This window comes from Mobula hypostoma, chromosome 28 (genome assembly GCF_963921235.1).
Source record: "Mobula hypostoma chromosome 28, sMobHyp1.1, whole genome shotgun sequence".
Taxonomy (NCBI): domain Eukaryota; kingdom Metazoa; phylum Chordata; class Chondrichthyes; order Myliobatiformes; family Myliobatidae; genus Mobula; species Mobula hypostoma.
Window position 1 is genome coordinate 16,956,670 of NC_086124.1, and position 26,417 is coordinate 16,983,086.

Genomic DNA, 26,417 nt, shown 5'->3' on the forward strand with positions numbered 1-26,417 from the left:
TGGCAAAAGGGATATGAGAGGATCGTGGGACAGGAGGCCAAGGGACAAGGAAAAGGGGGAGGGGGGGAACCCAGAGGATGGGCAAGGGGTATAGTCAGAGGGACAGAGGGAGAAAAAAGAGAGAGCGAGAGCATGGAGGCTCCACGAAAAGTATTGGCCAAGTGGAATGCAAGAGAAGTCTTAAGAATTTTACGCATACATCACAAGCAAGAGCATATCGAGAGAGAAATCTGGGTCATTCAAGCCTGAAGAAATGAACATGTGTTTGGACACGGAAGGCAAAGGCGAATTCTTTAACAAGTTCCTGGTGTTCATATTTTTAAACAAGAACGCCAGGTGCTCAGTGATGTCAGTATGGAATGTGCTATTATCTTAGGGTATTTTGAAATAACGAAAGGGAGAGTGTTGGATACCTTAAAGAATATTAAGCTGTGTATATCCCCAAGAGCTTATGAGATATGCCCCCAGGTGATTGATAGAATCAAGTGATAAGATTTATGGAGCCATAACCAAAATGTTCGTGTACAAACTAGCTGGATGTGAAATGAAAGGAATTGAGAAAATCGAAATAACCTGAAACTGATGCACCAATGTCATGTCAGTGGTAGGAGAAGTTGCATATAACTAGCTTGATTGATCTTTGAGGTTAGAGCTAAGAGTGTTAAAACATAGCACATAATCAGATGTTTGCCGCTCTTCGTGGTAGACAATCCAAAAGATTGAGATGCAAAGGATTCAGAGTGACACTGCGCCGTTTTGGATTGAGAAGTGACGTGATAGTCGTTGGGATGCATTCCGCCTCGAGGTCCCTCTCCAATGGTGTTTATAGATCTGGGCAGATCTCTCTGCGATGAAAATGTGGAAGTGTGTATTAGTCAGTTCACAGACAGTAAAGAGTTTGAAAATGTTATGAATATCGTAGAACTTTGCCTAGTAAAGCAGCGGGATATAAAACAGTTGCACATAAAGGCAGAGTAATACCACATGTCGTGAATTGGCTATGTGTGAGTAGTTTTGCTTTAGGAGATCAAATGTAAATGGATCGTGCTCTTAGTGTCAAAGCCCCAAGATTATATGTACAGAGGAATCTCGGGGCATATAGATTTCCGAATGTGTCTCCACAAGTTGATAGTTTGGGAAAAAAAATAGACGTATAGCATACTTGACTTTGGTAGTTGTGAAAATCGACTTTGGCAGTTGGGAAGTTGCGCTGCAGCTTTATACAGTGAAGCTCTCGTAAGGCCGTATGTCAAGTTTCAATTCATGTCTTTTCGTCCTATTATAGGCTTTGGAGAGGGTGCAGATAAGGTTTACTAAGATCTTGTCTGGATTAGAGAGCATGTCTATAATGAGAGGTTCGATGAAGCTCGTTTATTTTCTCTGGATCAGCGGAAGATGCGGGAAGCGTTGATAAGAAGTATAGATAGATTAGGAAAGCACGAGATTCTCTTTAAGTTTAATTATCTGATACTAGACGGCTTGTATTTAAGGTGTAAGGGAAGCGTTCAAAGGAGGCAAGAACGGCACGAAGTGATAGAGATGGTAACGGAGCCGTTTACGATGCTCTCAGATGGGCAGATCAATGCGCAGGCATTTGAGTGCAATTAACATTGTGCAGGCAAAACGGATTAGTTTCGCTGGCCAATTAGTACTTCCGCACACCATCCTGGCAGGAAGAGCCTGTTCTAATGCTCTGTAGTTATTCCTCTATGTTCTGAGTTCTATGTTCTACATGCAATCTACGAGTAGCGTTGGCAAAGGAGACTTCCCCCCACCCCCGCCTCAAATTCAATATGATGATGATTGTTTGATGTTGGTCTCCGATTCTCCCTGGAGCCAATTCCTCACCAATATCAACTCCTTCAGTGTTTAACTGGAGTGCGATGACTTCAGGGTGTCCTACTACCATGATTTCTACGGTGACGTCGGGGACGGTCAGTAAGAACTGTAAGGTTCGACGAGAAAACCCGACTTTAAGAGTTCACTAGTAGTCAATGATCTCCTTATTAAAGCAACAGAGTTATAAGAAATGAAAAGAAAAGGAGATAGGCGAACTCCGCAGTTAAAAAAGCGTCTTTACCATCGAGTATCAGATGCAAAATTACATCAAGAATTCTGAAACAACAAATTTAAAACCTGCAGGCGTGCTTCTGTTTTATTGCAGTTCCCGTTCAGACCACATGATGTCCCCATCTCACACCCCATTAGAGTTACACAACCATTCATCCTGGTACGCACTGACGTGACAGCGGGTAGTAGTATGCAGCCGTCGATCCCACATCTCCACATCACTGATGTAGTCCAAGGGAAGGGAAGCGCCGATGCGGTTTGGCACCAGTGTCGTCGCAAACGTTTCCAGAGTGAAGTTGCAAACAACACCAAACTGCCTTAGAGACCACGGCTCCGGATTTCTTCCTCGGGGTTTACTCCAGAAGCCTTTCCAATGGATGGGTAAGCCTGCAAGCCAGCGGAAGTTTGAAATCAGAGATTTCCTCCTCCCAGGCAGGCAGCCGTCAAAGTCTGACGAGCCCCACCTACACGAAGCAACTGGTTTTGAGACACCAGTGGTCCGCCTTTGCCCCTTCTTTTGTCAGTAGAAACAGTTCCACCGGGCCTAGCAGTTAAGTCACGTGTGAAAGCCAAGATCTGAACTTGGTTGTCAGAGGCTATTAGAGCCGCATGCCATTTGGAGCACTTCATAGCTTATCCCCACTACCACCCCCGGCTAAGACAACCTTAGGAACTGACAGCGGGTACTTGCAACATTTAATAAAGTCCCATACCCCGCCATTACTGCAATTATACCTCGTTGTTTTTGTTATTCTCAGCCGCACACTGTTGCATTGCAATTAGTCCATCCTCAAACCTGTGCTGAACACAGTCCAAGCATGAAGGTCAAAAGAGAAATCAGAAGCCTCCACTGACACGACAGTCACTGACTTTATGTACACGGAAGGCAGAATTTAGATCCATCTCCTCTTAAATATTTCTGATTATCTTGCGTCAATGCCCTTTTGACCAGAGAACTTCACCTATTAATTACCCTGTAACACAGGGGTTCCCAACCTGGAGTCCACGGACTCCTCGGTTAATGGTTGGAGACAATGGCGTAAAAAAGGTTGGGAACGCGTGCTCTAAGAAGAAAAAGCGTCTACGCATCTCAGTTTTAAATCCCTGGCTCTTCGTTTTATTTGTATGTTTATCTATCTATCGATCCATCTTTTTTTTTTGCTGTTTCTCCCTGTTCATGACTCTCCCTTGAGTGAAGACAACTCAAACTCTACTTTCTTTTCTTTTTAAATCTTTTTATTGAGTAAGTATACAAAAAAGGTAAGCCATATAAACATTAATACAATGTTAAAGTACAATAAAATTCCAAAAGATAACAATACCAAAAAGAAAATACTACAAACAATGTAATTTAAGCATAAGAAACCAAGATAACATAATAGTATACTAGAGAAATAGTATAATAGAGAAACTCTACTTTCTACCTTCTTACAATGTGTATGTTCGACTGCGTTTACTTCTCATACTATAATAAACCTCAGGATTAGCAACGCACATTGTTTCAGCTTTCTTGATGGGATCATCCTAGCCTGAGCAAAGAAGCTGCTCCAACGTGACGGGCCAAATGAGCGGTTGGTGCATTTTTATGGTGGGGAAAGTAAAGCGAAACACTTCGAGGCAAAATGAGAAAGATGGTTAAAGTGTAGCCGCGATGGGGTCAGAGTGGACCTGTACGGTTATTTGGGGGATGGTGAAGCAGGATTATAATACGAGGGGTGATTGATAAGTTTGTGGCCTAAGGTAGAAGGAGATGAGTTATTAACCAAACTTTCTACATTTTCACTCAAAGAGTTGAACTGCACGTGCATGTAACAAGAGCTGTATAACTCATCTCCTTCTACCTAAGGCCACGAACTTATCAATCACCACTGCTGTGGACCATCTGGAGGTCCAAGACGCTCTCGTTACATGCACGTGCAGTTCAACTCTTTGATAATGCAGGAAGTTTTAAGTTAATTCTACCTTAGGCCACGAACTTATCAATCACCCCTGCTATGGACCCCTTCTACAAAGAAGGGATCCGTATGCTCCACGACCGCTGGACTAAGTGTGTACATGTAGGAGGGGACTATGTTAAAAAATATATGTGCTAGGTTTTCTAAAATTCACTCCTCCTACCTTAGGCCACGAACTTATCAATCACCCCTCGTATAGATCAACGTGAAAACGCTAGTTAAGGTTTCATTACCTTGTCAAAGCATCAGCGTTATAGGAAGTGAAAAAAAGAGATACGCGAATTCTACAGCTTTTTTAAATCAAAAACTTGAACATTCCGTCGGTGCAAGAGTTTCAGTGCAAAAACAAACCCAAGTAACGCGTCAGCTGTTTTGTTGGCGACAAAAACTCCGGTGCTCGCAAAAATTCAATGTGAGACACTTATTTCCAGATATTGAGGACCAGGTCTTTTTTACGGATATCTGATGCAAAGTTACACAAGGAATTATGGAAATGCTAATTTTAAAAATGTGGATGCACCTTTTGTTTTGGTGCAGTACCAGTTTAACCCACTTGATGTCCCCATCCCTCACCCCATTGGAGTTACACCGCCCGTTCAACCCGGAACGCACCGACGTGAGTGTGAGTACTTGCAACATTTAATAAAATCTTATGCCTCGCTATTACTGCAATTATGCTGCATTATTATTGTTACTTTCAACAGCACGCAGTTGCATTGCAATTAATCCATCCTCAAGCCAGTGCCGAACACAATCCGACCACGAATGTCACAAGAGAACTCAGAAGCGTCCACGAACATTGGCTTTTTATAGACGGCAGGATGGATTTCGATTCAATACAAAGACACGCGTTTTGATAATTCGCCCTGAATCATGCTAAAGTGATGGAATTCTATTTAAGGTGGTTAGAACGGCTCTTGTTGGTTGTCACCCGGTGCCATTTTCAGATGAACTGGAAATGGAATTGAAGGTCATGTAACTATCAGCGCCATTCCCACATCTGATCGAAGAGCGGTCACTGCTGTAACATCGAAAGGTGTTTGGATCTAAGGAGCAATCTGCGGAACATCCTGAGTGATGTCCTGCGGCTGGCTGGATGACCTCTGATCACCTCAAGGGCTGCCCTGACTGCGAACCATTATCACAACCACAGGAAAGTTTCTCTTTGTGTTTTGATCATGCGATTTATCATGGATGGCTGATCCCAAATTCTGTCAAAGATTGCCTTGGGTTCAATTGAATTCACCATCCGATGTAGGCGAAAATATTACACCCCGGAAAGAGATTTTGCACGTCTAGTGGTCATCCACATTTCTTTAAACTCTGAAATTGTCCATAAAGTGACAAAATCGACACGAAATATTACTGATAAAATAATTACATAAAAATATCAGCGAGGGTGAATAATACCAATGACAAAGGAGGATGGCTGTGGTGGAAAAAGTTCAATTATCTCTTGCAGAGCAGCTCGCTACAGGAGTGTATATGTCCCAGCTATCTTCAAATGATTCATCGTTACCTTTCCTTCAATAGTAAGGAGATATTGAGTTCGCAATTTTTAGAAAAGAAAGAGCAACCCTTCGGTTAACGCATAGGTGCACATACGAATGTAGTGAGATCTGGGCGACGATAGGTGCAAAGTGACATTCTCGCGACAGAAGTACAAAACAATGGCACTACGCAGCAACAGGAAATCCATGCCTCTCCCTTTGACATGAAATTGTATTCACTGACACCTGCAATCAATACCCTGGGCTTTAACATTGCCCAGAAACTGAATTGGAATCGGCCGGGGTGATATACTGCGTCCGGTGCTCCCGATGTGGCCTACTATATATTGGCAAGACCCGAAGCAGACAGGGAGATCGTTTCGCTGAACACCTACGCTCTGTCCGCCAGAGAAAGCAGGATCTTCCAGTGGCCATACATTTTAATTCTACGTCCCATTCCCACTCTAATATGTCTATCCACGGCCTCCTCTACTGTAAAGATGAAGCCACACTCAGATTGGAGGAACAACGCCTTATATTCCGTCTAGGAAGCCTCCAACCTGATGGCATGAACATTGACTTCTCAAACTTCCGCTAATGCCCCACCTCCCCGTCGTACCCTATCCATTATTTATTTATATACACACATTCTTTTTCTCCCTCTCCTTTTTCTCCCTTTGTTCCCCTCACTATACCCCTTGCCCATCCTCTGGTTCCTCCCTCCCCATTTTCTTTCTCGCTGGGCCTCCTGTCCCATGATCCTCTCATATCCCTTTTGCCAATCACCTGTCCAGCTCTTGGCTCCATCCTGTCTTCTACTATCATTTCGGATCTCCCCCTTCCCCCTCCCCCTCTCAAATCTCTTACTAACTCTTCCTTCAGTTAGTCCTGACGAAGGGTCTCGGCCTGAAACGTCGACTGTACCTCTTCCTAGAGATGCTGCCTGGCCTGCTGCGTTCACCAGCAACTTTTGTGTGCGTTGCTTGAAATTCCAGCATCTGCAGAATTCCTCGTGTTTGCGTTTACTGGCACCGTAACGTCATAAACCAAATTAAGTCAATGGCAGGAAAGACAGCAATGCAGGATAAAGTTAACTAGTGGAGGTTTATTGTCCAGTACACTTCTCCTCAGCAGTATGGTTCCACTTTCCTCTGTGCTCCTTTACTGGCTGAGTTCTTCGAGCATTCATGATTTTTTTCTCTTTCAGATTCTGGCACCTATAGCTTATTTGCTACCTGATCTGAAAGGAACGCAGCGATCCGGCAGAGGGAGGTATTGTCCCATCAACCAGTCACACACTTGCTGCACCCCAGTGACCGGTCCGCTGGCAACAGCACTTTTAGTGCAATTTGGTAACCTCAAAACGAGACGTACGATTCACATTGAATGCATCAATAGGGAACAGGAGGGGATGCCAATAAGATGCAACTAACCAGATCGGCAGTTTGTCCCCCGGTAATGATGTCTGCTATAGAAATAATGAAACATGTCTCGTTACTTTGATAGCTAATTAACTCAAATGTCTCTGTTCATTCTGAAATTGCGTTCGCTTCGTGGACTCTGCAACTTACCCAACGAACTCAAATTCAGCCTCTGAATTCAAATACCCTGAAAAAAATTGCGGAGGAGGTTTTTACACATCAATGTTACTGCTAAAATTTGCCGATGGTCCAATTTCCGCCATTCAGTCTGATACTTGCTCCCACTACACCTAAACATGTAATCCACTATCAGTACCCTTGCTGCAGAAACGCAGTCATGATGCAGTTGCTACAAGACAAAAGGATACGAGACCACAAAATCCCGTTTTTGAAATGCTGGGATTCGATGGGTGACCAGAGATACACGTCTGGAGATTGAAATTAAGTATGAATTTCCACCAAAGCCAGATGAGGCAATAGCTTACCGGGAATTCCAACGGCTGAAATAACAGGGTGGAAAATGTCTTCCATCCGCCAGATTATTGGATATTGCATTTCAGTGAGAAGCAGTGACTTTCGTTGCTCCGGAATGCAAAGCACTGGCAGCCACTCGCAGCTGATCTAGTCCAAAAGGCACTAATTTATAGAGGATCAGTCTCCAGTAGCAAGGTTATAGCTCTGATCATTTTCCCTGGTTAGTCACTTGAACAAACACATTGCATCAACATTATTATCTGTGGTGCATATATTGTAGTAACACATAAATGTCCATGGCGTCAGATCTCCTTTAGGGAAAAGACCGGTGTGCCGTGTAACATGACAGTTTAAAAGCAATGGCTCTATTTTCAGCTTTTACGAATATTGTCAAATGTCTGTCCTGTTTACATTTTGACCTGAATGTTTCACTGTTCCTCTTTAGTTAAAACTCTGCTGTACGTTACAATGGTTTTCTGTGCTTCTGTTGATGTCACAGCAGCCGATTAATCTAGAAATGAACGTGGTACTGTATCTCCGCAATGTTCACTGAATCCAAGGCAAATGAAAATCCTCTCATTCTGTTCCTGCAGAGTTCGTATTTATTTCCTCTTTTTTTTAATCAATTACCTCACGCTTTTGCTGCTTACCAGTGACTAACACAGGACACAGCACTCCACGGGAGCATATGCAATTCTGGTATGAAGCACAAACCACTAAACTTAAATTAAATCCTAACTCAGAAAAAGAGAAAAAAAATCACTATAGAAGAAAAAGATGATCAACGGAAGAGCATGGCCCTCGAAGAAAGATATCCACAAGACCTGATCAAACTAGATGTCATCAAGAAAGCATCGAACACCTGGCTCAGAATTGGGGACCGCTTCCCAGAAACAATGGGTTTCCTTATGGCAATACAGGACCAGGTGGTTAACACAAAAAAAAATCAACATTACCTAATAAAAACATCAAATTCCAGAGAATTCATGCAGAAAATGCCAAGAGAAACCAGAAACAATCTAACACATTACAGGACCTCGCAGCAGTTTAACTCAATCTGATTACTTACACAAACACAATCAACTGGCAAACACCAGTTACCAAAATCTTGCTTTGAAATGTAAACTCATAAAAGACACCATACCTTATTGCAAATGTAAATCTAATCTAGTTTTAGAGTCAGGGTACTGCAAATTCTGTTACGACAGATCCATTATTGCATATATGGCAATGGATAATAACCATACGGAATAAACAAGGATGGGACGAAAAAGTAAGAACCACTTACTTAGTACACATAGTCTTTCCAAACGCACATAACCGACAGAAATCAATAAGCAATATAACAACAGAAATATTCTGAATTAAAAGAGGAAATTGAAAGAGTATGAAATATGAACAGGTATACCTTGTCCCGATAATGATATATAAAACTATTGCCACCTCAAACTATTACAGTGTATCACCACTCTCACTGAAACCTTTCGTATACTGAAAGGCCTAAATACAGTGTATCTGGTGAGGATGTTTCATCAACAGAGAAAATTTAGTTTAAGAGGGTAGAGCCTCAGAATACAGGAACATCCATTTATAACAGATCAGGAGGAATTCTTTCAGCCAGAGAGGTTGGTGATACTGTGGAATTCATTACCATGGACGTCATTGAGTATATTTCAAGTGGAATTTGATAGGTTCTTGGTTATTAAAGGCATCAAACGTTACGTGGAGAATGTAGGAGAATGGATTGAGAGGAATAATAATCAGCCTTGATCAGACAAGATGGGCCAATTGGCCTAATTTGGCTCCTATGCCTTATGGTCTTATGCATGAGAGGGCATGTGCTTATAATGAGAGTTTGGGCAAACTTGGATTGCTTTCTCTGGGTTGGTGCAGGCTGAGCAGAGATCTGATTGAGATTTATATAATATTAAGACTCTGGCATAGACAGCTAGTATTTTCCCCACAGCTTCATAATGTCTAATATTCAAGAGCATGCATTGAAAGAGCGAGGGGATGAGTTCAAACGAGATGTGCAGGGCAAGTTTTTTTGGAAGAGGGTGGTGGGTGCCTGGAACGTGCTCCCAGAAGTGGTGGTGGAGGCAGATGCAATAGAAGCATTTTAAGTAGGCATATGTACACACAGGAAATTCAAGATATAGAAGGTGTAATTAGTTCAGTTGGACAACAGATTACCAATGTAATTTGTTAGGCATCTTAACATGCTACATCACTGTGTGGTACAGAAACTACACTATGGCAGACAGGAGGGTTTTACACAGGTTATGTTGAAACACTGGCACCAGCCTACCTACCATCTAAAACATTTTTTTTGTATTTGCACAGTTTGTTTTCCTTTGCACATTAAGTCGTTTGCCTGTCTTTGTAGGTAGTTTATCATTGATTTTACTGTATTTCTTAGCTCTACTGTGAATGCTCGGAAGGAAATGAATCTCAGAGTAGCATATGGTGACATATACTTTCACTTTGAAAACTTTGGTGCCTTTGGCAGATCCAACCACTTACCACTGTTCTCCCTTTCAATATGAGCATAACACCAGTGCACCCGCTATCAAGGATGTAATTACAGGAAGGTGGCAGGAAAAGGCCAGCAATATCATAATGGATCCCACCCACCCTGCTCATGGACTGTCCCACGCCCATCAGAGAAGTGGCTACACAGCATCCACACCAGGACGACCAGACTCGGAAACAGTTACTTTTCCCAAGCAGTAGGGCTGATCAATACCTCCACCCACTAACCCAACCCACGACCCCCCACCACAACGATAGATATCACATAGCATCAGTTTATGTATATACAATTAGTCTACGTATATAATAGATACTTCTACATAGCATTCAACAGGGCTGCTTTTATATTTATACTTAATGTATATTTTCACACAGAGTGGTGGGTGTGTGGAATGCACCACCAGCGGCAGTCATGGAAGCGGATACAATAGGGAAATTCTAGGCAGTTTCTAGAGTAGGTTACATGGTCGGCTCAACATTGTTAACTAAACAGTCTGTAATGTGCTGTAGATTTCTATGTTCCATGTTAGTGGTTTCCCTGCCTGGTCTCATCCTGCTCATGGACTGTTAGCCCCACGCTATATAGCATCCACACCAGGACCACAAGACTCAAAAACAGTTGCATTCCTGATGAATTAATAGTGATCAACACCTCCACCCACTAACTCACCACACCACAACTCTGCTGCCACTGCATTATCATGTCCTGTCCAGAGTCACCTTCTGTGCAGACACTCCAGTACCTGGTGTCCATTTATGTACACACCATCCATATATGTATATAAGCTTTACTGGATTTACCATATATTATTTGTCTTTCTTTTCTCATTGTTATTTTGTGCTGCATAGGATCTAGAGTAACAAATATTTTGTTCTCCTTTACACCTTTGTACTGCAAATGACATTAAACAAATGAATCGTTCCCATGTTTCTCCACTACCTATTCATCCTATGACTTAATTCACTTACAGTAATGTAATTATAAAGCAGGGAAACAAACCTAAGGAATCAACTACAGTAAGTCAAAACAGCCCAAACATCACCTTCACCAACCTACTCACCATTGAAGACACATATACAGAAAGGTACCAGAAAAGGACCAGTAGCATCATGACGGAGCCCAATACCTAGTTTATGGACTGTTTTCCCACTCCCATCAGGGAGGAGGCTACGTTGCATTCACAGCAGGACCACAAGATTCGAAAACAGTTACTTTCCCCAAGAAATCAGGCCGCCACCCACTAATGCACCCCACTCCACAACCCCAATCACCACTTTATCCTTTCCTGTCAGTCACATTATGTGCTCCTGTACTTAACATCAATCTGTTTGAGCATATATGTATTTTATTTTTATTTAGTAATACTGCACTGAACAGGACCTTCTGGCCTAACAAGCTGCACTGCCCAGCATCCCACCTGTTTCACCCTAGCCTAATCAGGACAAGTTACAATGACCAATTAACTTACTAACCAGTCGGTCTTTAGAATGTGGGAGGAAACCGGAGCACCCGGAGGAAACCTGGATGAACTCTTTATGGAGGACGGTAGAATTGAACTCAAAACTCCAATGACCCTGAACTGTAAGAGTGCTGCTCTAACCGTTAGGTACTGTGGTATTACTGCACATATTTTTCCTTTTGATCTTGCCCTCCCCTTCCTCATGTTTGGTAAAGGAGACACACAAATTATGTCAGTTGAAAATAAAATATATGAATTTTATTTATAAAGATCCAAATACAAACAAGTATTAAAAACCCGTGAGCACTCTGTACATTCCCACTAACCTCAAGTCAACAGGTAACAATTAAGTTCAAGAGTCAGGAAGACACATTGTAGTTGTTAGGGTGCTTCTGGAGGATTGCATTCAGTTCTGGTCATCCCATTATGGGAAAGATATGTAGAATTTAGACAGGGTGCAGAAGAGGTTTACCAGAATGCTGCCTGGATTAAAGAGCTTGTGATATAAAACGTTAAGAACAACACAATACAGCAGAGTACAAGTTCTTCAGCCCATGATTTTGATCCACCTAATACCTTCCAATATTCTTACGTTCATGTGCCCATCTGAGTCTTTAATGTCCCTACTATATCAGCCTCTGCCACTATCTCCAGCAGTGCATTCCAGGCACCCACCACTCTCTATGTAAAACACCTACCCGTGACACCTTCCCTAACTTTTCCTCAAATCATTTTAAACAAATAGCCATCGTCACCCTGGGAAAATGATGCTGGCTGTCCACTCCATCTATGCTTCTCAAAGTCTGCTAGGTCATCTCTCATCTTCCTCCACTCCAAAACGAAAAGCCCTACCCTGCTAAACCTTTCCTCAAAAGACATATTCACCAATACAGGCAGCGTCCTGGTAAATCTCCTCTGCACCTTCTCTAAAGCTTCCCCATCCTTCCGATAATGAGGTGACCAGCACTGAACACAATACTCCAAGCGCAGTCTATACAGCTGCAACATTACTTCTTCCGAACATAATCCCCCGGCTAATGCAAGGATGCAATGATGAGGCTTTACAAAGCACTGGTGAGGCTGCACTTGGGAGTACTGAGAGCAGTTTTGGGCCCCTTCTCTAAGAAAAGATGTGCTGACATTGGAAATGGTTCAAAGGAGGTTCATAAAAATAACTGCAGAGTTGAGAGGTTGAACATATGAGGAGCGTTTGATGGTTCTGGGCCGCCACTGACTGAAATTCAGAAGAATGAGGGGTGCCCTCATTGCAACCTATTGAATGTTGAAAGGCCTTGATACAGTGGATGTGAAGAGAATGTTTCCCATTGTGGAGGAGTTTAAGACCAGAGGACAGAGCCTCATTAGAGGGACATCCTTTTAGATCAGAGCTGAGGAGGAATATCTTTAGCCAGAGAGTGGTGAAACTGTGGAATTCATTCCCACGGGCAACAGTGGAGGCCAAATCACTGGATATACTTCAGGCAGAGGTTGATAGATTCTTGATTAGTCATGGCATGAAGGGATACAGAGCGAAGTCAGGAGAATGGGGCTGAGAGAGGAAAGGGGATCAGCCATGATAGAATGGCAGAGCAGACTCGATGGGCTAAATGGTCTAATTCTGTTCTTATATTTTATGGTTTAATGAAAACCAGCACACCATGCGCCTTCTTAAGCAGCTTATTAACTTATGTGTCAAGGTTGAACAAACTTGTATTGTCTTCTGTGGAACAGAGGCTGAGAGGAGACCGCATAGAGGTTTAGAAAATTAAGAGGGCCAAAGATAGAATGGACACTCAGTATCCTTTATCAGGATTGAACTGTCTAATACCAGAGGCCATGCCTTTAAGGTGAAAGGGAGTGATTTCAAAGGAGATGTGTGGGGTAAGCTTTTGTATACATAGAGTTCTGGTAGAGCTACGGTTGTGGTGGTAAATACAATACAGGCACTTAGGTGGATCTGAGATAGGCACGCAAATCTGCAAGAAAGGAATGACTATGGACATTATGTAGGTAGAAGGAATTAGGTTTGCTGGACATTGATTTATAATCTAATTGGTTCGGAACAACATTGTGTTCAAGAAGGTCCCGTTTCGGTCCTGCTCAGGAATGGTGGCAGGGGCTGGGACAAGGCACTTCATGCTCAGAAGCAAGGGATGAACCTCAACACCTGTGGCCCCAGCACTCAAATAAGCAGGCTCTGGGTCGATGGCTCCCACTCCACATGTTTGTGTTGATGCCTCTGGTTTGGTTCAGAACCTCTCCTACCTGATATAGAGGCAGCACACATTTGCGGGCCAGGGGCAGTAGGGAGGGATTCATACACCTCCTGCATCCTGCCCTGATACATTTCCCCAATGTCATTCTTCATGGCGGGGGCTTTAAATGGACGAGAACTCCTTGGTCTAAGTGGGTCCCATTCGCTCTGCTGTGGGATCTATTTACCTGTCTTGGACGGTCTGTAACTACACCCTCTCGCTTAGCCCAACACCCAGTGTAAGACCAGGACCTGGAATAACGCATGCCACCCGCTGTCCAAGATCAGACCTCAGTGTAACTACAACTTCTGTCCCAGCCATGACTCTGTGTAGTCCACACCCTGACCCACCTTGGGACCCTGAGTAATGCGCACACCCTGTGTAATTCACATCCACTGTGTCCCAGTCCAGGAACTTGCATGATCCACATTCCTGTCCCAGCCCAGGACCCTGTGAAGTGTGCAATCATCCCTATCCAGCACCATGTGTAATTTGCATGTCCTGCCCCTGTGCAAAGACCAGGAAGAGCTATGCCATGCGCCAGCCCTCCTGCATTCAGCAAAAGCTGCCCACCCAGTGACACCACCCACTCCCATCTGTCAATCCTGCCACAATCAGATTGTCCAGTCCTCACCGCCAACTCAGGAAAAGCACTACGGCCACAGCATAGACGGGACCCAGTGACCCACCCACTGGCTCGGCAATTCCAGCCCGCGAGACTCGAAATGGGTAGAAGAAGTCAATAGGCAGCTTCCAGTCCAGGGACGGCTGGCCCCTGGGTGACGGCGGGTAGCGAGTGGTCTCCACAAAGATGACAGAGGATCTCAGGGAGACTTTGGTGCTTGAACACTGTGGAACAATGAGATGTTATTAAGACACTGTAGATTCTTACACAGAACATAGATCAGTGCACCAGAACAGGCCCTTCGGCAGACTGTAATCTGCCAAACTAATTACACAAGTAATCAAATGCCCATCTGGGGTAACCACTCCTTCTTCTCTCTTTTTCCATTCCCCATTGTCTCCCCTTTCACCCCTTCTCTTCTCACCTGCCTATCACCTTCTTCTGCATCCCCTCCTCATTCCCGTTCTTCAATAGTCCACTCTCCTATCAGATTTCTGTTTCTTCAGCTCTTCATAAGACCATAAGACATAGGAGCAGAATTAGGCCATTCGGTCTATCAAGTCTGCTTCACCTTTTCAACCCTATTCTCCTGCCTTCTCCCCATAACCATTCGTGTCTGACTCATTAAGAACCTATCTATTTCTTATAGCTTCCTTTCATCTGCATCCTTTCTTCCTTGAAGAGTGGAGTGACATTTGCAATTTTCCAGTCCTCTGGAACTGTACCAGAATCCATTGATTCTTGAAAGATTGTTACTAGTGCCTCAACAATATTTTAACTACCTCTTTTAGAACTCTGGGGTGTAGTCCATCAGGTCCAGTTGACTTATCTACCTTCAGACCTTTCAGTTTCCAAGCACAATCCCCCTAGTAAGAGAAACTGCACTCACTTCTGCCCCTTGACATTCTAGAACTTCTGACATACTACCAGTGTCTACCACAGTGAAGATCGATGCAAAATTCTCCTTCAGTTCATCCACCATTTCCTTGACCCCCATTACTACCTCTGCAGCATTTTCCAGCTGTCTACTATATACTCCAGCCTCTTTTACTCTTTACATATCCAAAAAAAAGTATCACTTTTGATATTACTAACCAGCTTACCTTCATATTTTATCTTTTCACCTCTTATGGTTCTTTTAGTTGCCTTTATTGTTTTTTTAAATACTTCCCAGTCCTCTAAACTTCCCACGAATTTTTGCTGTATTCCACCTATCAACTCCCAGCTTCACACTTAATCCCTCCCCTCCCCCACCTACCTACCATTCCCCCTCATCTAGCATCACCTATCATTTTCCAGCTTGTACTCCTTCCCCTCTCCCCCATCTTCTTATTTTGGCTTCTTCTCCCTTCCTTTCCAGTCCTGGTGAAGGACCTTGGTCTGAAACTTCAATTGTTTCTTACCCTCCGCTGCCTGACTTGCTGAGTTCCTCCATCATTTTGTGTCTGTTGCTCTGGATTTCCAACATCTGCAAAACCTTGTTTATGTGGAACTACATTAAACTTTTCTGCATACAGATTATCCCCCCAATTCTCTGGACATTCTGAGAGCCTCATGAATGCGTTTATCATATATGCCTCTACCACCACCTTGGCAGCATATTCCAGGCAACCACCAGTCTGTGTAAAAAAAACCTGCCCCGCACATCTCCTTTCAACTTGCCATCTCTCACCATAAATGCATGCCCACTGGTATTAGATATTTCCACCCAGTGGAAAAAGATATCGGCTCTCTACTCTATCTATGCCTTTCATAATCTTCTAAACCTATTTCAGATCTCCCCTCAGCCCCTGTCGCACCAGAAAATGCAACCGAAGTTTGTCGAACCTCTCCTTATAGCTCTTACCTTCTAATCAATAGGCCAAAATCTCGCTTCACAACCCTATCTACCTGTGATGCCACTTTCAGGGAATTATGGATCAGTACTCCCATATCCCTCTGTTCTACCACCAACTCAACCTGCTAGTTAACCTTTAGGGAATCCTGCACAAGGACTCCCAATCCCATCTCCACCACATTCTGGAATAAGAAAGCTCCAGAGATCCACTGCCATCCAAAGAAGGGTCTCTGGCCTCCTCAAGTTTCGAATGCCCACCTATTACCTCAAAACTCTTGGTGCTGCCTTGAAAGGCTCTCAAATGTTCATCCCTGTGAGGAACAGACAAGGCACCCACCTGAACCTCCTGGGTGTGGTACTGGAAGCGAGCACCCAGCACGGCGGACTGAGGATTGGAGAGCGGACCCAATTTTGCCCACAGGATCTGGATGTCCAGCGATACAGCAAGGGTGCAGCTGACCTCACACATGATATTCTGCAAAGGGAAGCACAGCGAGTTTTTGTGACAAGATTCAGCACGATAGCAAGCCCTTCTGGCCCAACGAGCCTGTACTTCCCAATTATACCATGTAACTAAGTTACCTACTCACCCATGCATCTTTGAAATGTGGGGGGAAAACAGCGCACCCCAGTGGAAACCCATGAGGGAGAACGTACAAACTCCTTACAACCCCAGTCACTGGCACAAAAATAGCTTTACACTAACCACTAAACTACCATGCTGCCCCTATTATGCACAGCGAGGCAGATCATAAGATCATAAAGTGCTAAATGAGGGTACGTGGACTGTTCTACATCCAGCTGTGATCTGCCTTCATTAGTGTCACAGAGATGCAATGATAAGTGCCAGTGACATTGGCAGTACACTAAAAATGCTGGAGGAATGTAGCAACTCAGGCTGTGGCTATGGAGCTGGATAAAAAGCCAATGTTTCAGATCAAGACCTTTCATCAGTAATGAAGGGTCTCTGATGTAGGATCTTGGCCTGAAATGTCAACTGTTCATTGCCTACATAAATACTGTCTGACTCGCTGAGTGTCCTCTGGCATTTTGAGCATTGCTTTCAGTTTCCATAAGTCCATTAGATATAGGAGAAACTTTATGCTATTTTGCCCATCGAGCCTGCTCCATCATTCTATCACGACTGACATTATCCCTGTCAACCCCATTCTCCTGCCTTATCCCCGTAACCTTTGATGCCCTCACTAATCAAGAACCTATCAGCCTCTGCTTTAAATGTACCAAATGACTTGGCATCCACAGCCATTTGTGGCAATTAATTCCACACACTGGTTAAAGTAGTTCCTTATTTCCATTCTAAAGGGACTACCTTTGTATACTGAGGCTGTGCCCTCTCTGGTCCTAGACTGCCCCACTATAGAAATCACCCTCTCCACGTTCACTCCACCTAGGATTTTCAATATCTAATGGGTGTCAATGAGCTCCCCTCTCATTCTTCTAAACAGACCAAAAGGTATCAAACATTCCTCATATATTAACCCTTTCATTCCCATAATAATTCTTGTGAAGTTCTTCTGGACCTTCACCAACACCACCACACCCTTTCTTAAATATGGGGTTAAAAACTGCTCACAATACGCCAATACCTCTTATCTAAGAAAGGATATGCTGACATTGGAGAGGGTTCAAAAGAGGTTCATGGAAATTATTCCGGGATTGAAAAACCTGTCATATGAGGAGCATTTGATGGCTCTAGGCCTCTACTCACTCAAATTCAGAAGAATAATTGGGGTGGGGGTGAGCTTATTGAAAAGTATTGAATATTGAAAGGCCTCGAAAGAGTGGATGTGGAGAGGATATCTCCTATGGTAGGGGAGTATAAGACCATGGGACACAGCCTCAGAATAGAAGGATGTCCATTTCGAATGGAGATCAGGAAGAATTTCTTTAGCTAGAGAGTAGTGAATCTGTGGAATACTTTGCCACAGGAGGCTGTAGAGGCCAAGTCATTAGGTATATTTAAGCCCACAAGATATAGGAGCAGAATTAGGCCATTTAGCCCATCGCGTCATCTCTGCCATTTCATCATAGCTGATCTAATTTTCCTGTCAGTGCCAGTCTCTTGGCTTCTCCTTGTATCTCATCATGCCTTGACTAATCAAGGATCTATCAATCTCTGCCTTAAATAGACCCCATGACTTGGCCTCCACAGCCACTTGTAGCAACACATTCCACAGATTCACCATTCTCTGACTGAAGAAATTACTCCTCATCTCCGTTCTGAGGCAGTGCCCTCTGGTCTCAGACCCAGCCACAGGAAACACCCTCTCCACATCCACTCTATTGATGCTTTTCAACATTCCATAGGTTTCAATGAGATTTCCCCTCATTCTTCTGAATTCGAGTGAGTAGAACCTCAGAGCCATCAAACGCTCCTCATATGACAAGCCTTTCAATCCTGGAGTCATTTTCGTGAATCTCCCTTGAATCATCTCCAGTTTCAGCACATCTTTTCTAGACAGGGGGCCAAAACCTGCTTACAATACTCCAAGTGAGGACTCACCAGTGCTATAACAAGTCTCAACATTGCATCCCTGCTTTTATATTCTCGTCCTCCTGAAATGAATGCTAACATTACATTTGCCTTCTTCACCACAGACTCAACCTGCAAATTAACCTTCAGGGAATCCTGCACAAGGACTCCCAAGTCCCTTTACACCTCAGTTTTCATATTTTCTCTCCATTTAGAAAATTGTCAACCCCTTCATTTCTTCTGCAAAGTGCATAACTATGCACTTCCCAACAGTGCATTTCATCTGCCTTTTCTTTGCCCATTCTCCTAATCTGTTTAAGTCCTTCCATAACCTCTCTACTTCCTCAAAACTACCCGTCCCTCCACCTATCTTCATATCATCTGCAAACTTTGCAACAAATCCATCAATATCATCATCCAAATCATTGACATACAAAGTAAAAAGAACTGGACCCAACACAGACCCCATGGAATACCACCAGTCACTAGCAGCCAGCCAGAAAAGGCTCCATTTATTCACACTCTTTGCCTCCTGCCTACCAACCACTGCTTTATCCATGCTAGAATCTTTCTTGTAATACCATACTCATAGCTGGTTAACCAGAATCATGTGTGGCACCTTGTCAAAGGCCTTCTGAAAATCAAAGTACATAACAACCAATTCTCCTTTGTCTATCCTGCTTGTTATTTGTTGAAAGGATTCCAACCAATTTGTTAGGCAAGATTTCCCCCTTGAGGAAACCATGCTGACCAGAGCCTATTTTATCATGTGCTTCCAACTGACCTGAGACCTCATCCTTAATAATCGATTCCAACGTCTTGCCAACCACTGAGGTCATACTAACTGGCCTATAGTTTCCTTTCTTTTGCCTCTCTACCTTCTTGAAGAGAGCAGTGATATTAATAATTTTTCATTCTTCCAGAATCTAGTGGTTCTTGAAAGATCATTACTAATGCTTCCACAATCTATTTAGCCACCTCTTTAAGAACTCTGGGGTGTACACCATCTAGTTCAGGTGACTTACCGACCTTCAGATCTTTCAGTTTCCCGAGAACCTTCTCTCTAGTTATGGTAACTTAAGACACCTGGAACTTCCTCCAATTCCCCGTGTCTTCCACAGTGAATGATGATGCAAAATAATTATTCAGTTCATCTGCCTTTTTGTTACCCATTACTACCTCTCCAGCATCGTTTTCCAGCGGTCCGATATCCACTCTTGCCTCTCTTTTATACTTTATGTATTTCAATAAACTTTTGGTATTCTCTTTAATGTTATTGGTTAGCTTACTTCTGTATTCCATCTTTACCTTTTAATGACTTTTTAGTTGCCTTCAGTTTGTTTTTTGAAAGCTTCCCAATCCTCTAACTTCCCACTAACTTTTGCTCTATTATATATCCTCTCTTTTGCTTTTATGTTGACTTTGACCTCATTATCCACAGTTGTGTCATCTTTCCTTTAGAATATTTCTTCCATTTTGGGATGTACAGGTATATATCCAGTGCCTTCCGAATTGCTTCCAGAAATTACGGTCGTTGCTGCTCTGCCATCACCTCTGCCAGTGTTCTTTTTCAATCAATTCTGGCCAGCTCCTCTCTCAAGCCTCTGTAATTCCTTTACTCCACTGTAATACTGGTACATCTGACTTTAGCTTCTTCTCAAATTTCAGGGTGAATTTGATTATATTATGATGACTTTCCCGAGGGTTCTTTTACTTTAAGCTCTCTAATCAATTCTGATTCATTGCACAACACCCAACCCAGAATAGCTGATCCCCTAGAGCACTCAATCACGAGCTGATGTAAAAAGCCATCTTGTAGGCACTCTATAAATTCCCCTTCCTGTAATCCAGTACCAACCTGATTTTCCCAATCTATCTGCACATTGAAGTCCCTCATGACTTTTGTAACATTGCCCTTTTGGCATGCATTTTCTATCTCCCCGTTTTAATTTGTAGGCCACATCCTTAATACTGTTTGGACATCTGTAAACAACTCCCATCAGGGTCTTTATACCCTTGTGGTTCTTTAGCTCCATCCAGAATGATTCAACATATTCTGACCCTATGTCACCTCTTTCTAAAGATTTCCTTTCATTTTTTACCAACAAAGCAACGCTGCCCCCTATACCTTCCTGCCTATCCTTTCAATATAATGTGTATCCTTGTACATTAAGCTCCCAGCTATAATCTTTCAGCCAGGATTCCATGATGCCTACAACATTATACCTGGCAACCTGCAACTGTGCTGCCGTTTCATCTACCTTATTCTGTATACCGCGCACATTCAGATATAACGCCTTGAATCCTGTATTCAACCCTTTTTGATTTTATCGCACCATGCTCAGCCTTTCGATTCATAACTTTGTCTGAGGTCTTACCAACATCTGCCTCCACAACCTCTCTACTAACTGTTCTGGCACTCTTGTTCCCATCCGCTGTAAATCTAGTCTAAACCCCAACCTGCAGCATTAACAAACCTTCCCACTAGAAAATTAGTCTCCCTCCAGTTCAGGTGCCAATCGTCCCTTCTGTACAAGTCCCACCTTTCCTGGAAAAGAGCCCAATGATCCAAAAATTTTATGCCTTCCCTCCTGCACCAACTCCTTAGCCATGTATTAAAATGCATAATCTTCCTAGTTCTAGCCTTACAAGTAAGTGGCATGGGTAGCAATCCTGAGATCACAACCCTGAAGATCCTGCCTTTTAACTTAGCACCTAACTCCCTAAACTCATTATGCAGAAGTCCGTCACTTGTCCTACCCACGTCATTGGTACCTACATGGAGCACAACTTCCAGCTGTTCATTAAGAATGCTGAGGACTCAATCCGAGATATCCAGACCTGGCACCTGGGAGGGAACATACCATTTGGAAATCTCGTTCTCATCCACAGAAGCTTCTGTCCATTCCCCTAACTAATGAATCCTCAATCACGACAGCATGCCTCTTCTTCCCCCTTCTGAGTCAGACTCAATGCCAGAGACCTGACCACTGTGACTTTCCTCCGTTAGGTCATTCGCCCTCACCCCCTCCCCCAAACAGTATCCAAAGTGATATATCTGTTGTTGAGCGGGATAGCCACGGGTACTCTGCAATGGCTCCTTAACCCCTTTCCCCTTCCTAAATGTCACTCAGATTCCTGTTTCCTGCACCTTGAGTGTAATTACCACTCTATATGCCATATTGATCACCCATTCAGCCTCTTGAATGATCCAGAGTTCATGCAGTTCCAGCTGCAACTCTTTTTTAGAAGCTGCAGCTGGCTGCACTTCTCGCAGTTGTAGTGGTCAGGGATACTGGCGGACTCACTTCCTTCCCACATCCCACAAGAGGAGCATTGCACTAACTTGCCTGACACCTCTACTGTCTGAGCTGAGCACATATAAAGAGAAGGAAAAAAAAACTTTAGCTTTTCTTTCCTTTGCTTTCTCTGAGTGAAGCCCCTCTTCTCAAAAGCCCCAAAGAGCTAAAGCTTTAAGATCACCACTTCAACTATGTCAGTTCAGATGATGGTGCTGCTCTTGCACCTACCTTCCTTTAATTTGCTCTAACTAATCAATCCTAAACGCCAATTGGCCACTGGTCAAAGCTGTATTACACAGCTGCGAACTGCTCCTGCCTTTTGTCCCTGGGCAGTAGACCTGATTGAAGTCCCCTCCTCTCCAAACTTCCAACTTAATGCAGAGGTTGATAGATGCTGGCTTAGTCAGGGCATGAAAGGATATATGGAGGAGGAAGGAGATTGGAGCTGAGAGGGAAATGGATCACCCGTGATGAATTCTGCTCCTATATCTTATAGAGCAAGTGCTTATATAGCCTCAGCAGTACATCCTTGCTTTCAGCATCTCCAACACCTCTCCTGTTTATGGCCTACATCTTGTTTCTTCAGAGGTTTGGCTTGTCATCAAACACTCCATCAGACTTTAATAACGTACTGGGGAAAGTACCCTGACTGGTTGCATCGTGGTCTGGTATGGAAACATGAATACCCAAGAACTTACAATACTGCAGAGAACCGGACTTTGACCAATACACCTTGGTACAATGTACCTCACCATTGGTAGTATTTACAGCTTCATGAAGGATGATACTTTAACAGTGTTGATGAGCAGAGGGATCTTAGCTTCCAAGTTCATAGCTCCCTGAAAGTGGCTACACAGATTGAAAGGGTGGTTAAGAAGTCATATGGCATACTTGTCTATATTAGTCAAGGCACTGAGTTCAAAAGTCATGAAATTATTTTGCTGCTTTAAAGTTACCTCCAGGATGCTGTTGGTGCGATGAGAACACCATTGAATGCCCATAAGACATAGGTGCAGAATTAGGCCATTCAGTCCATTGAGACTGCTTTGCAATTCCATCGAGACTGCTTTGCTATTCCATCACGGCTGATTTACTTCCCATCTCAACTCCATTCTCCTGCCTACTCTGTGTAATCTTTGATGCCTTCACTAATCAGGAACCCATCAACCTCTGCTTTAAATATACACAATGACTTGGCCTCCACAGCCATCTGTGGCAATAAATTCCACAGATTCACCACCCTCTGGCTAAAGAAATTCCTCTTCATCTCTGTTCTAAAGAGCCGTCCTCATATTCAGAGCCTGTGCCCTCTGGTACTAGACTCTCCCACATCCAATCTCTCTAGGCCTTTCAACAGACAGTATGTTTCCATGAGATCCCCCTTCTCCATTCTTCTAAACTCCAGTGAGTACACGCCCATAGCCATTAAATGCTCCTCATACCTTAACCCCTTTATTCCCAAGATCATTCTTGTAAACGTCCTCCGAACCCGCTCAAATGCCTGCACTTTGTTTTTTTTAAAATATGGGGCCCAAAACTGCTAACAGTACTTCAGATGTGGTCTGTCTAATGCCTTATAAATCCTCAGCATTACATACCTGATTTTATATTCTAGTCCTCTGAAAATGAATACTAACATTGTATTTACCTTCCTTATCACCAACTCAACCTGCAAGTTAACTTACACTTGGATTCCCAAGTCCCTTTGCACCTCTGAATTCTGAATCTGCACCCAATTTAGAAAATAATCTACGCCTTTATTCCTTCTACCGAAGTGCACGATCACACACTTCCCTACGCTATATTCAATCTGCCACCTCTTTGCCCATTCTCCTAATCTGCCCAAGTCCCTGCAGCCTCCGGGCTTCCTCAACTTCATTTGCCCCTCCACCTATCTTTGTAGCATCCGTAAACTTTGCCACAGTGTCAAGGGTGGGTGGTTAGACTTGCACTTGTTTATGGGAGATCACACCCATATCCCCACAATGTTGCAATGAGCCAATTAAATTGAGGAGGGAGGAGAAGATGGCGGCATGACACAGCTTGCAGCGGCCACTCCGGTGAATGATATCTGTTATCTGTCAAGTAGGATGCCCTGCACAATCCTGATTTGATGGAGACAGACGTGAGAGCACAGAGGAACATCTGGTGAAACTTCTAAAATGCCTGTTTCGCTGCCGCTGCTGCTGTGTGATCCAGAATCTCCGGAGGGGAAGGCCCCAGATCCTCGGTTTTGCTTGTTGTTCGGCAGCCAGGGCGGGGTCAAAGTGCTCGGCAGAGATGGTGCTCGGTGTCGGAGGGCTGGTCGGAGGCCCGAAGTTTTCGGACGGACTCAGAGTCGGCTGCGGTCGGGTGCTTCCAACGCATCGGCAAGTTTGCGGCGCTTGGAGGTTCATGGCAGGGAGAGTTTCTCCTTTCTACCGTCTGCGTGAGATGATGGGGCTATCGAGACTTGAGACTTTTTTTTTTACTGTGCCCATGGTCTGCTCTTTATCAAATTATGGTACTGCTTTGCACTGTTGGAACTATATGTTATAATTATGTGGTTTTGTCAGTTTTAGTCTTGGTTTGTCCTGTGTTTCTGAAGGAACATTGTATCATTTTTTAATGCAATGCATTTCTAAATGACAATAAACGAGGACTGAGTGTCCTCATAATATAATCTAATCTAAATTAGTAATCAAACGGCTAACTCAACTAATTTCTTCTGCCTGCACAATGTCCACATCTTTCTATTTTACTCAGATTCACATGCCTATCTAAACGTTTCATAAAAGTCTCCAATGTTCTTCCTCTACCACCACAGAAGCACATTCCAGACATCCACCACTTTCTGTGTTTAAAAAAAACCTGCATATCTTCTGTGGATGAATTTGGCTTGCACCAGCATCATATGCACATGACATGTTATAAGCAGTATTCACAAGAAAGACACAAATTTATTTATTTATTGAGATGTAGCACAGTGCAAGGCACATTACCCTGCAACTTCGATTTGACTCTAGCCTAATCAGGGTAATTTACAATGATCAATCAACCGGTACGTATTTGGACTGTGGAAGGAAACCACAGCACCTGCAAGAAATCCATGTGCTCCCTTTAAACTCACTGAGACACCATTTTCCCCACTCCCTTTCAACCCAACGGAACCCCATTATTCTCTTTAAGCCCACTGGGACCCCATTTCTCCCTTTAAACCCACTGGGACCCCAACTCCATTTAAACCTTTCAGAACCCCTATTCCCACTCCTTGTAAATCCACTGGGACCCTGTCTCCCACCCCTTTTAAACTCACCAAGGCCGTTTCTCGCTCCCTTAAAACACAGAAACCCTATTCACCACCCATCCCCTTTAAATTCACTGAGATTCCACTTCCTTCTCTCCTGTTAAACAGAGGCCCTGTTTCCCGCTCTCCCATTAAACAAGGGTCCTGTTTCCCACTCCCTAGAAAAAAAACTGTTGCCATGTTTCCTACACTCCTTTTAAACTTACTGGGTTCACTGGAAAGTATACAGTACTGTGCAAAAGTCTTAGGCACATATAGCTAGGGTGCTTAACACTTTTACACACTATAGTAATTTTATGTATTGCACTGTACCATTGCTGCAAAAAAAAACAAATTTCATGATATATGTGAGTGATGATAAACATGATTCTGATATGGGTCTCTATTGTGGAGTGAGAGAGGAATTGTAGTTGGGAAAAGAAGTGAGGGGGAAGCACCAGAGACAAATTCTGTAATGATCAATAACCAATTGTTTGGAATCCAGTGACCTTGCCTCATGTCTCAAGGCTGGGTATGTCTGCACTAGTGCTACTCCACACTCCTGGCACTGCTTCTCTGCCACCTGTTCCACACCCCTCCTGTAGCACTCCACCCTCACCACGCCCCAATATCCTTTGTTTCCTCCTGATTTACAGACTTTTTCACTGCTCCATGTTGACAAATACAGTACTGTCCAAAAGTCATAGGCACCCTATATAGATGTGCCTAAGACTTTTGCATAGTACTGTATGATAACACAGGGTAACTTCAATTTTATAAAATACTTAACTGTAATTTCAATTCTGCACAACATCCAACAATCAAGAACATCTGCCAGTCCAGTAACACCAAAGTCCCAAACCCACAGGATTATTGGAATTTCACCTTCTTTCATGAGTTTGCCCCCTACCTGTCTGAAATGGGTGCTGGCCATCAATTTGCATCCACAGCTGCTGCCTGACCTACTGAGTTTTTCCAGCAGTATTCCAGTGTTTGCAGCCTCTTGTATCTCCATTTTCTGATGTTACAATCCTATTTACTGTAGTGGGTAGTGGCTCCATTATGTACTACTACAGGGCATGACGACCCTGCCGTATTCGAGTCCCAAGCTCAGCTGGCTCCGGCTGACAGTAGCTGGTATGGGCCCCTATCCAGGGTTGCGGATCCCACTGCCTTGTGGGTATCTTCAGAAGAGAAGGCTAAGGAGTAAACCTTACACAAATCCAGACTGGAGCCC

At 43.6% G+C, this 26,417-nt stretch overlaps 2 protein-coding genes across 4 annotated transcripts in view; one reads left to right on the forward strand and one right to left on the reverse strand.

Annotated features, from left to right (window-relative positions):
- Window positions 1-26,417, forward strand: part of LOC134339020 (histone H2AX-like) — a 622,359-nt gene that overhangs the window by 518,647 nt on the left and 77,295 nt on the right. The window lies entirely within an intron of this gene.
- The window catches only part of LOC134339131 (tectonic-3-like), a 77,550-nt gene continuing 62,771 nt past the window's right edge, over window positions 11,639-26,417 (reverse strand). For all 3 annotated transcript variants that reach the window (XM_063035474.1, XM_063035472.1, XM_063035475.1), the window contains exons 14-15: window positions 16,457-16,594; window positions 11,639-14,506 (exon numbers count right to left, since the gene is read on the reverse strand). In XM_063035474.1, coding sequence (XP_062891544.1) covers window positions 14,288-14,506; window positions 16,457-16,594 — 357 coding nt within the window. In that variant the 3' untranslated portion in view covers window positions 11,639-14,287. The remainder of the gene's footprint in view (window positions 14,507-16,456; window positions 16,595-26,417) is intronic.